This window comes from Abramis brama (genome assembly GCF_963993115.1).
Source record: "Abramis brama genome assembly, chromosome: 2".
Lineage (NCBI taxonomy): Eukaryota > Metazoa > Chordata > Actinopteri > Cypriniformes > Leuciscidae > Abramis > Abramis brama.
This window is the reverse complement of record NC_139964.1, coordinates 31,306,695-31,319,908: the sequence shown is the minus strand read 5'-3', so window position 1 is coordinate 31,319,908 and position 13,214 is coordinate 31,306,695. Positions and strand designations below refer to the sequence as shown.

At 36.9% G+C, this 13,214-nt stretch overlaps 1 protein-coding gene across 8 annotated transcripts in view; it reads left to right on the top strand.

The window, feature by feature from the left end:
* Nucleotides 1-13,214, top strand: part of sh3pxd2aa (SH3 and PX domains 2Aa) — a gene marked incomplete at its 5' end in the record, with an annotated part of 96,963 nt that overhangs the window by 73,527 nt on the left and 10,222 nt on the right. For 5 of the 8 annotated variants that reach the window (XM_084107039.1, XM_084107038.1, XM_084107037.1 and 2 more), the window contains 2 exons: nucleotides 7,882-7,995; nucleotides 10,579-10,662. In XM_084107039.1, coding sequence (XP_083963165.1) covers nucleotides 7,882-7,995; nucleotides 10,579-10,662 — 198 coding nt within the window. The remainder of the gene's footprint in view (nucleotides 1-7,881; nucleotides 7,996-10,578; nucleotides 10,663-13,214) is intronic. The other 3 variants (XM_084107041.1, XM_084107040.1, XM_084107043.1) reach the window with 1 other exon arrangement.

Sequence of the window (13,214 nt, the reverse complement as noted above, 5' to 3'; positions counted from 1 at the left end):
AATACCACCAGAAAGCATTCAGAAGTTTTTGTTGAATGTCTGTGATATAGATAACACAGTCAAAGCCATCAAGAGTTTATAGGTCAGTTTGCTGTTTTTGTCATTATTTTTTGCTATACTCTTCCACGTAAAAATACTTTTTTTTTTTTTTTTTTTGCAAAACCTCGAGGGTTATTTATGGATCAGGTTGGAAGTCAATGACGTTTGCTGTCACTGATGTTAGACCTGGCACACCACATCTTTGACACATTGCAAGTTTAAATATGTTGTCAGCAAATAGCTGCTTTTGTTGTGTTTTCCACACAAAGCTTTTGTATGGTTTTTGAAGACTTTGAATAAATCCCTTAAGTCGTATTTTTAAATTTTACTGTACTTTATTGTTCTTTTTTAAAACAACTGTAAATTGTCATCCACTTTTATACTATAAAACAGAGACTTGACATTCTGCCAAATCCCCTTTTCTGTGGTCATAAGGTGTTTGAAAGTATGTAATTTTCTTTTTTTAGAGAACTATATTTTGGTGAGCTAAAAAGAAAAGAAGAAAGAAAAAAATAACAGTGCTACAAGAAATTTACAACTGAAATCAGGCCTCAAAACATTGTAATGTACATTCTCTGCAGCTTTGTATAGAAAAGAGTATACTCTATGAATTGCAAAAAATAAGCTCTGATATTGTCTGGATGTATGATATTCGATGCTCATTTTGACCAATGGCTTTTGTAAACTAGTGTTCAAAAGTTTGGGGTAAGTAAGATTTTTTTTAAATAATACCTAAAACTTTATTCATCAAGGATGCATTACATTAATTAAAAGTGTCATTAAAAATATTTTCATAGATTTCATATATATTTTCATATAACACTATTTCCTATAAATGCTGTTCTTTTGAAATTTCTATTCATCAAAAAGTGAGGAGAAAAACAAAAATATTAAGCAGCACAACTGTTTTCAACAGGGATAATAGTAAGTAATGATTCTTGAGCAGCAAATCAGCATATTAGAATGATTTCTGAAGGATCATGTGACACTGAGGACTTTAGTAATGATGCTGAAACTTCATGAATAAATTACATTTTAAAATGTATTCAAATAGAAAAATTTAATTTGTGTTTTTGATCCAATAAATGCCGTATTGGTGAGCATAACCTTTCAAAAACATGAAAATAATCGTACAGACCCCACACTTTTTAAATGGTAATGTAAATTCTTCATTCTTCAAGTATTTTATTAGTAATTGTTAAAGAGAAACATTTATTATTCCATTGAGTATCTGAGCGAATTTAAATCTTTTAGCGCTTTTGGTTTTTTCACAGGGCTGCTGTGCTTCCTGAACAATGCTCTACTATGAAAATTGTTCTGTGCCATCAATATTGTGAGGTTCCCTTCCATCCTCTCGCCTCTCTCTCCCCTGGGTCCATTCATTCAGCCGGTAACCCCCGCATACTGAAACAGAGTCAATAGAGAGCTGCTCGCGGTCTCGGGTAGGCTGGTTTATCTTGGCTTCACTCCTGTTGGAGATCCGGTCCGTGGAGAGCCACGCTGAACCCGGACCAAAGGGTTCAAACATTTACATACATGGAGCTGTCTGAAAAGATCTTTATAAGCCTGGTGCTACACCTCTCAGGGGTCTCTATTGTTTAATTGATTAAGGTCATTGAGGTAATAGTCTTGATAGTAAGAAAGCCACAAAGTTGAAATAACTGGCTTGAACCATTTTGAAAATAGACTGATCAATACATTTATTTATTTATGTAATAGTGTGGCAGGGAAAATCAGTCAGTATTCAGGCTTTCAACCTTAAAGGGATGGGTCAACAACAACAACAACAAAACAAAAAAAACGAAAATTTTCATAATTTACACAGTCTCAAACTGGTATGACCTCTGTAGAACACAAAATAAGTTATTCTGAAGAACTGTTTACTGTCCATATAATGAAAGTCAATGGGGTCCAAAACAACATTGGACTCAATTGTGTTTGGTTTTTGAGACCTTTTTCAAAATATCTTCTTTTGTGTTCTGCAGAAAAATAGAAAGTCATACAGGTTTGAAATGACATGGGGATGAGTAAATGTTGACAGAGTTTAGATTTTTGGGTGAACTATTTCTTTAAGAATCTCTTACTACAAGAAAAGGGTCTATATAGAACCTGAACCGGTCCAGGAAAACAAGTGCAGGAAAGAAATAACATGTTTATGCTGATCTAAGACCAGCTGTTCCTGAACAAATCTCAACCACTGGAGCTCTTGAAATAAAAACCGCAACAATGATCTTAGATTAATGTGCATGAGCGACCGACATCATCAGCCTTTGAAGTTCAGACCAAAGAGAAGCATCCTCCACTGCCTCGGCTTTGTTAGATTACACCAAACCCATTTTGGTCCCAAGCCCAAAACCTGATACTCCAGCTTTTCAGGAAAGAACTTGAGTGTGACCGAATGTAGGCCAGACACTCCATTGGCCTGGATTTTGGAGAACGTCAGCTGAAATACCCTTCCAGTGATTTCAGTCAGAGTTAAAAAAAACATCGATTCTTTTTGAATAACATTAAGTAATTGTAAATTGAACTTTTTTTTTTTTTTTTTATCAACATTCATCAGAATTTCATAAATAATGTGTTCTATGATATCATTTGTTGTTTTCATACATTGCTTGTATCTGATTAATGATTTCATTTCTGTTTGCTACTTCAGCCCTAAAATAAGAAAGTGAAAGGCACTTGAATCTTTGGCTGTCTTGATAGTTTTTCTTTTCTTCTTCTTCTGGCTGGTTTGGATGGAGGGAATGTGTGGTGAAACTCCAGCTTTGAAGTTTAGGCCAAACATCTGCTCTCTCTTTCTCTCTCTCTTTCCTTGTTGTCTCTTTTGTTCAGCCTCTCTTGGTTCTGGCCTTTCCTTTCCTTTCCTCTCATTCAGTTCAGTTTAATTATAACAGCTGAACATCAGAATTGTATCACACAAGCTCAAATCTAAAAGTGTCATTCAGCAGGATATGACCAAATATTCAATACCGAGGGTCGAAACGGCTGAAATCCGTATTGATTGAACATTAATCTTAATGTTGGGAATGTTGGTGGTTATGAATCTGCCTGCGAGCATTATGACATCCTAATCAGATCTTCGTTTTCAGGCCTTTAGTGCTTAAAATGACTTTTTATTAAGTATTATATGCTGCTGTCTTTATTGGAAGACAAAAGTATATTTATTGTGTCATTCGTTATTCTTTCTTTTGCTTTTTTCATTCACTGTTCTCTCATCCATTACTTTTTCTCTGCATTCTTTCTCTCATCCACTCATTCACTGTTTGTCTGTTCTTTCCTCCTTCCAATCTGTTGTTTGTTCTTTCATTCATTTGTGAATGGTGATTTTTGTTATTTCTACTAGTGGCGGCAAAGGGAATTGCAAAAAAATAGTGATTTGTTTTTAAACTTTCCTTCAATTCTTCAACCAAACAGGTAATCCAAAACTCATACCACTGGTTGGGATAGGAGAAAGTATTAAACATCAAATTCTAATCTTATCTAACTGTGTACACGCATACATAAACAAGCTTACATGACCTACTCCCCTACCATGTGTATCGGAACAGAAGTTCATGGCACACACGTGCAGCTTTCACAAGAAACATTTCTCAGAAGCAGATAGGCGGTGTTAGATTTATTAGCCTGTTTTGCAGAAGCACCATCTTTCTCAGAAAGGCCTAGAACTTTTGCTTTGAAGAGCAAGCCCACCTGTATCTCAGCCGAAAGACTCCTGGTGTCTGTTTTTGTGTGAGAGGATCGTAACGTCCTGAACTGAAGAGGAGTACATAGTTACAGCATCAAAACAGCATTCCCATTGTCTGTCTGGAGCTGTGTGTGTCTGTTGTTTTGGTTAAAGAATTAGTTTCTGCTTTGTCAAGCAAAAGTTTAGCTTTGAAACTTGGCAGGCATAACGCATAGTACTTGGATTTTTCTGACTGTTCATATTCATTATTGCTAGATTGGATGTCCAGTATTTGAAATGCTCTCAAATGTCTCCTCTGAAGGTGTGAGATTATTTCTTTAAAGGTGCACTAAGTCATTCGTATATTGTCGACTTTGTTTATGTTGTCTTGGATGTATACTGACACCTATTGGTGTGGATGCAACATCACAGAAATGTTTCCAGTTACTACTGTAATTTTAGAAATAAAGTGAGCAGTATTTGGCTTGTCATGTGATTTCAACATGGCTGCCTCCATGAGGCCACCCACCCCCTAAAATAAAACAGCTTTTATTAGGCTACTGAGAAGACTACAGTCTTCATCCTATGTGTGTATACAGTTTTTTAATGATACATCATTAAACATATCTTAAAAGTACTATTCAATGTGTTAATGTGTAAAAAATAAAAAATAAATGACTGGGTGCACCTCAAATGTTGTTCTGAAAGCTGTGATGACACACCTATATACTCACAAATATATAAACAAATCCCCAATCATTCCAATGAAAAGCATCTTTGTGATGGCTAAACTGTGCGCAACCCTTGCCATTTTGCATTCTGATTGAATTGACCCTCTGTGCTTGCCGTAGACGGTTCCTGGTGTGCACAAACAGGGAGACAGTATCTCACTGAAAGAGGGTCAGTCAGGCAGGGTGGCCACAACCTGCTCTCAGCTCTCTCACAAATTCATTAGCAAGTTCATAGTACTCGTGTGTATGCGTTTGTGAGAGATTTGCTGTGTCAGGGTGGTATATATGTCAGTGTGGTCTAATTGACTCGAATTAATCTTAGGATTTCTGTATAAGCACTGTTGTGATTTTTTTGGCACACTGACTCAGCGCTAGTTTTCTGATCTATGTGTTTGTTTCCGTCTCTCAGTGTATGTCTTCCAGCTACTGGCATCCCCATTACATGGTTTTAAATGAGAGCCACTGTGGGTTTAAAATGAGCATTGCCATCCAAAAGTTTGGGGTCAGTAAGTTTTTTTTTGTGTTTTTAAAAAGACGGCTCTTAGGCTCACCAATGCTGCATTGATCCTGATCCTTTATAAATCATTCTAATATGCTGATTTACTGCTCAAGAAACATTTCTGTTGAAAACAGTTGTACTGCTTAATATTCATTAATTCATAACGTTCATAAAACTTTAATAAAGTAACTTATCCATGAACACGGTTTCTGCCTGAGTCCCGTCTTCCGTCTTCCGTCTTCCGTCTTCGATTGTTTTCCATCGGCTGTGGAGGTGAAGACGACAACTCCCATGATTCCACACACATTCACGGCGTCATCAAGCTAGGCCTTTGTTATCATTCTGAACAAACTACCTTTAGAGGCGAAACTTACATACTGTGCCTTTAAGATATGTCTAGAGTTTGAGGAGGCAATTTTCGGTTGAAACATATTTGAACGTAAAATGTGTTTATATCTGTATCATAGAACTTTTCCAGTTGCTGTTACATTTATCACACTTTTGTTACATTTATTGAGATTAGAGACTGTTTAATTAATTAATTCTTATACCTCCGGTTTCACAGACAAGGCTTAAACCTAGTCCCAGACTAAAATGCATGTTTGAGCTGCTGAAAGCAGTATCTTAAAATATGTCATTGCCATTGTTTTGTCTCAAGATACACACCAGTAATGTTTTTTTTTTCTAAGGCATGTTTATAAAAGCTACTTAAATGTCCTAATTGAACTAAGGCCTAATCCTGGCTTAATCTAAGCCCTGTCTGAAAACTTAATAGTACAGTCGACAATGTATAAAAAGAGGATGCGCAGTGTTAGAGCTCTTTTTTGTAAATTAACACTGACGGCAAATATTCAAATAACATTAACCCATAAGAATGTGAGCAGTGTGAACTGTGCAGCAAGTTAACCCAGGATTCTGTTGAGACAGTCCCAGTGGAGGATACTTTAGTTCAAGTGTGAAAAGCCCTGTAATATAAACCTTAATACTTCTACTTTAACTATATCAGACTAGGTTTGACTTTTAATTGAGATTTTCTAGGCAAATTTTGAGCAACGAAATGATAAACTCAAAAATCACATACTACAAATTTGGATTTTTTTTGCTTTTAGTATTATGTTCATTCTAGAGTTGAAGTCTTTATCTTGTGGTCTTGAGACCACATAAACATGGTCTGGGTCTGGGGCTCAAAACTTGGATATGGATCCTGGTTTATGGTTTCAGAAAAGACCACAGTCTATTTCCAACATACTGAAGATGATAATTATGTCCACCACAGGTCGGTGCGGCATCTTCACCCTTGCAAAGGATTTACAAGAATTCCATGACTGTAAACGCCAACAAAGCCACTGTACAAAGTAGGGTTTGAAAAGAAAGATGCAGTAAATTTTCTCTGTTTCAGATGATAAACTGGATATGGGGTCTAGCCTTGGTCTTGAAGGGTCTAGTGCATAATGCAATCACAAATATGTTACCGTTCAGATGTTTGGGGTCAGTCTCTTATGAATCTCTTATACCCATTTCTTAGGCTGCATTTATTTGATTAAAACTAATATTGTAAAATGATTTTACAATTTAAATATCTTTTAATATATTTTAAAATGTAACTGTGATGGCAGAGCTGAATTACTTCAGTCTTCAGTGTCACATTCGGTGCTGAAGTAACATTTCTTATTATTATTAATGTTGACAGCAGTTGTGCTGCTTAATAGTTTTGTGGTAAATCATAAAATGTCATAAATGTCTTTACTGCCACTCATCAAACACATCCTTGCTGAATAAATTCTTCTTTCTAAGAAAAAAAAAAAAATCTTACTGACCTCAAACTTTTGAATGGTAGTGTGTATGTGGAGTGTTTAAGTATTTTTGCACATGTGTGATGTGGGTAAATAATTGTATTCTAAAGCGTACAGTATTTGACGTCATTATTGGCCCGTGTTGGTTTAGAACATTTGCTGTTGATCACTTAGCGCCCTGTCAAAAGACTTTGCTTCTGTGCCATTATGATGTCAGAGCTAGATTACTGCTGACTGATGACATCACACTGTTATGAACAGCTTTCCAGCAATACTCTGTTACCTTGGCAACAGGCTCGCTCAGAAAGATCTGTTTCAGCTGGAGAACCGTTTTGAATTTTCATTCATTGGCGTTAACTTATGTTAGCTTTGTATTTAAGTGTAACTGTGCCAAATATATGGTTTTAATTCCATAACCTTAGTAAATTGTAGTTCTGCACATTTGATGTACTCAAATGTCCTTTTCATAAAGGTTGTATGAGCCTCTCTTGGCATAACACTCTTTTTCTTTGACCATCATTTTTGCTGCTTTGTTTTTAAAGCTGCTCAGAATCATATTTGAGTTATTGTGGAAATGTAAAAACAACAACAACAAAAAAATCACAATCCATATTTCAAAAACAAATAATAATCCTGACACCAACCACATTTAACAAATTCAGACACATGAAGGAGGAGCTGAAATACATCAATTTAATTGATGAGGTTATTTTGGCCGAAAACGCACAAGCACACACATATAAACTCATAAAACATGTCATCATGTTAGTGGCTAAGAGCATGTCAGACACATCCAACCTTCCTCATGTTTGACTGTACATACAAACACAATAATGTTCACCCTCAATGATATTTATGATGCGTGAGGCCTAATTGATCCCAAATGATACACAGGAAGTGTATTGAATTCATAAAAGCATCGCCTGAAACTAACACCAGTGAGAGTGTGTTTGTGAATATGATTGAAGCCAAAACATTGCATCCCATCAGATCAGTAAAATCCAAATGTTTGTGCATTGGTGTTTGTTTGCAAAGCATAGACGTATCACCTTTCTCTAAACACTGTGGTGAAAACAGAATCATTTATTCATGATATCAATCAGTATTTTGCACTATATTAGTTGAAAAATAATATCTTATGGATGTTTTTTGTAGGCTGGTGGTTTGTCAGCACAGCTGAAGAACAGGGCTGGGTTCCTGCCACGTACCTGGACTCTCAGAGCGGCACCAGAGATGATCTGGACCTGGGAACATCTAGATCTGGAGAAGGTAGGACACACCAATTACACTCTCTCCTACTTTCCCATGCACAAACACTCTTATACCCCAAGAAATCTTCACCAAAACCAGTATAAGATGACCTGTTTCGCATCTATTGACCAATCACCAACTAGAACCGTACAAATTGATTTTATAATGGAGTATACCAAAGTCTGTATACTAAATTTTATTTGAGAAGCTTCTGTTTGTTTGAGAAGAAGAGTGAGGACTTAAGGACTGTGAGAGACCATCGATTGGAGAAGTAGAAATAAAGGAAAGAAGGGCGGCGGCTCTGTCATAAAAGTGCTGCTATCATTTCTTTGAATCTATACATAATAAATTACTTCTTCTCTAAAAGGTTGCACATTGGTTGTACTTCATAGTGTGTTATAACTACACACCATATTGAATCTGGGTGTTTCCTCAACTATGGGCACTTTTGGCCCTGTGAACTTTTTAAAACATTTAGACAGAATTTTATTAATTTATTTAATGGAGATTCCCACCAATGTGTCATTTCCACCACATCTCAAGTTACGTATTGTGTTTTTTAGCATTGTGTGGTTGAAACATTTCAGAATAAAATGGCATTTGAAAACAAATAAAAGTGATGAAGATCTTAATCTTCATCTAACCAACAGACAAAGTGGAAATCTGTTGGGTTTAAAGTTACAATGAAACAGAAGTACCGACAGATCTTTTATTCTGTGTAACAGATTATTAAAAAAAGAAAAATACTGGGTTCTTTCCATCAGATGTTGATTGGATGTCCGGCATGCATCAACAGAGAGAAGTTTGTCGTCTTCTGTCTCAGAAGATCGACATTTTGATTAAACAAACAAACAAACAAAAAATACATTGATGAATCATTCACAATAAGATGTACTGTATTTGCAAAATAATTTTCATTTCATGTCAAATCCTGGAACATAAACTGGCCAAAGTTGAAGAAACACCCATCTGTTTTCTCACTGCAATGAAACAAACATTGAGAAGTCTCATTATAAATTTGTCCCTTTCTAATCCTCCTCTATCGTCTTCCCCAAACCCCAATCATCTGCTGCCATCAGCATTTCCAGAAGCACATTTTTAGCTGCATCTTGAAATGTATGCCACTGAAGAGCTCAATGTGTAAGATTAGGAGTGGTCAGGCTGGAGATAAAGCTTCCGATACTATCTTTGTCTTGAATAGATCGAAACATCCCAACACAATTTATTGATCCCCAAATGGTAATTTACCTTTCCATTAGGCCACAACAGCTTCATTTATGGATGTTGCTGCAGTTTTTTTCAGACTGAACTTTATTTGAGATAGACCATCTACTGTTTCTTTACTTCCACACCTTTTTTCCTTTTGAATGTATGGAGATAATGAGTGGTTAATATACAGACCCTTTCCAAAAAATTAGAATATCATGGAAAAGTTTATTTATTTCCATAATTGCATTCAAAACGTTAAACTTCCATAGATTATATTTCAAGTATTTAGTTGTTTATTTGTACATAATTTGGGCTTCCAGCTCATAAAACCCACGAAAACAGGATTTCAAAAAATTAGAATATTACATGAAATCACACAGTAATTACACAGTGATACCATGGTCATTGAACCAGGTTTTGGTTATTTTGGCAGTGTGGGCAGGTGCAAATCCTGCTGGAAAATGAAGTCAGCATCTCCATAAAGCTTGTCTGCTGAAGGAAGCATGAAGTGCTCTGGAAATGTCCTGGTAGACGGTTGCGTTGAGTGGACAGCACAGTGGACCAACACCAGCCGATGACATGGCTCCCCAAACCAACACAGACTGTGGAAACTTCACACTGGACTTCAAGCATCTTGGATTGTGTGCCTCTCCATTCTTCCTCCAGACTCTGGGACCTTGGTTTCCAAATGAGATGCAAAATTTGCTCTCATCAGAAAAGAGGACTTTGGTCCACTGTGCTTTATTAAATCCAGAGTCAACGCAGCCGTCTACCAGGACATTTTCAGAGCACTTCATGCTTCCTTCATTTTCCAGCAGGATTTGCACCTGCCCACACTGCCAAAAGAACCAAAACCTGGTTCAATGACCATGGTATCACTGTGTAATTACTGTGTGATTTCATGTAATATTCTAATTTTTTGAAATCCTGTTTCCGTGGGTTTTGAGTTGGAAGCCCAAATTATGTACAAATAAACAACTAAATACTTGAAATCGTTTAAGCTGTGGGCCCTGAATCTATAATCTATGGAAGTTTAACGTTTTGAATGGAATTATGGAAATAAATAAACTTTTCCATGACATTCAAATTTTTTGGAAAGGGTCTGTATATACTGTATAATAAGATACATGGATTTTCCACTCTCTAACACAATAAAAAGCATAAGCACTTTATGTGCACCACTAAAATCCAATAACACATGTATTAATCCAAATACTCCATTGCTTGCCATCATCGCTCAAGCCAAAAACCCTCCTAACCTATCACAAAACTCTTTTCTTTCATGTAATATGTCTTCATCATTACACTAATACCAGTGTTCCTCCTGAGTTATTTATGTTGAGTTTGTCATGTCTCTGTTCTCTTTCTGCTGTCCTCATTCACCCGTATCAGTTACTAAGAGACGTAAGGCTCATCTGAAGAGGCTTGACCGGAGATGGACACTAGGGGGAATAGTCAACCGCCAACAGAGCCGAGGTGAACACACATGCAATCACGCATGCCTGCATAGACTGATCACATGCAAGCAGTCACGCGTGTGTGACCAATCTGCATGGTGCGTTTGTGTGTTTGTGCAGGTTTACGCAATGATTAGCTTGAATACGCACACAAACACGCTCTTTAGAAACCTAAACTCTCTTTCTGGATAAAACTTCTGGATTCTGGCTCCCAAAGCATGCTGGGTGGTCTGTTTCATCTGCGCTCCATCATAAAGTCTTTATTATACTTTGCTTGCTTTAGGTCTCTATTTGTGTATATGTGTATGAACTCAAAATGAGTTAATTAAGACTGTTTGCAGATGATGAAAATAAAAGATTGGTTTAGAAGTACAGATTAATTCTGAAATATTGTAGTCTGATATCTACAGTATATGCCTGAAATCTCATGTATGCCATTAGAGTTCAAAGTTCCAGATTCTTGATTATATAAGAGCTCAGACTGGTTTATGGTAGTAAATATTGATTTGGTTCTGGTCTAGCTGCTTCATTTTCTGCTTTTCTATTAAAGCCTACTAACCAAGTATCTCTTGCAGGTTAACATAGTTTAAAGTAGGAGTGTTCAATCCTACACTTGGAGGACCAACGTCCTGCAGAGTTTAGCTTCAACCAGCTCCAAAATAGTCTGAAGACCTTATCTGTGTTTGAAATCGTCCCCTATACCCTCATTCACTTTTGCCTACATTACTTCACCAATATAGTCCACTTGAAGGAGTGAATGAAAACGAGTGAGTTAATTCAGATACTGATTGTGTTGGAAGAGCATTTTTGGAAGACGTTTTTGCATAGTTTGTGCTTGCTGTGATGATCATTTTAACCGTAGCAAATTGGCATCTCCAGTAGTAATGAAAAGATTTATCTTAAACTCTTTAATGGAAACTAACATGTATAAACCTTAATTAAACAATTTAATAATCAATTAAAAAGGAATTTATACCTGTATTATATTACTCTGTACCCACATTGGACCAACGGTTTGGAAAACGAATGTATTGATGATTCATCTGAATGAATGAATGAATGAATGAATGAATGAATGAACGAATGAACGAATGAGGCATTTATATAGCGATGATTCATCTGATGTGCCATCTTCTGGTGAGACGTGGGAATTCATTCGGCACGACGATCACAGTGCATTATGGGCATTCTCTAGCCATTGAGTTTACATGAGTTGTACACTTGTTAATGCAGTGCATTGTGGGATTGAATGAGTGAACTCGATACTGCCCACTATGGTTTCGGATACCACTAAAAATGGCTGTCCCTTCAAATAGTGGCCTATTTAATACAGGGGGGCGTTTTCGTACACAGCCCTTGGTTAGCTGGTTGAAGTGTTTTTAAGTAGGTTTGGAGCTAAACTCTGCAGGACAGTGGCCCTCCAGGAGCAGCTTTGGGAAGTTGTTCCAAAACCCTCAGTCGTTCCAAACCTGTACGACTTTTTGTGTTTGTTTGTTTGTATTTTTGTCCATACAATGAAAGTAAATGGGGAGCAATGTTGTTTTGGACCCCCATTTAATTACTACCATTGTATGGACAAAAACTTCAACATCTAACATCAAACATATTTTTTTGGCGTTGTACAGAAGAAAAAAACGTCATTCTGGTTTAAAAAAATATATAATTCTGAATTCAGCAGTCAGATCTGGCATCCTGCAGTTCACACATGAGGTTTGACCTTTCAAAATCCCAGTGTTTAATTCTAGACCTTAAATAATTACTAATGTCTAGACCTTTGGCGGAATTGTATGTTTGTATGGTAATGAGTCTCCTTGGAGATCTGCCGTTTCATGTTGAGTCACAAGGAATAGACCTCCACGGTTGTAATTCCCGCAGTTTTCCATTTGTGTACTCTTAGAGTGTAATGACTAACATGTCATGAACACCATGCACATGGCTGTAAGTAGACTCTAGACTAGAGCATGCTGGATCTGGAATTGGTGGGAGCTGATAAGAGCTTCACCTGCATTGGCAAGTGGATGAATATCACCCTGACTGGGACTGTGTGAATGTCTACTGAGACTCCTAATCCCCGGTACACATTGTACGATTTCTGTCTCAGATGAAAGATGACCAATCATGGCAATTTCTGTAGTCGTGGCTCCTAAATGGTGATCCTACTGTAGGTCGTACATTGAGAGAGGTTCAAAGATGACCGTTGTCACGGTCTTGCGACCAAAGATAGCCTGCAATAATTTTTTGACAGTGTCATAAATTTATCATGATCATCTCACAGTGTGTTTGCTGCTACGACCTACGTCTACTGACTAGCCAATAAAAATGCAACATGAAATGGCGTATTGATCAAGGCGACATGTCGCTAAAACTATATACCCCAAGCTCCATTTGCAAAATTGGCATGCCAAGTTGGCCACTTTTCCCTTGTCCATATTCTCCTCTTTCACATCCTCTTCTCTTTTTTTCAGCGCACATAAAACCACAGTTGCCAAAAGTGTGATTCATCTTGCTCTATTTGTTTACAGCTAACGCATGCTGATGACGTTTTATTCTTCTATACTAGGTGTCACCATC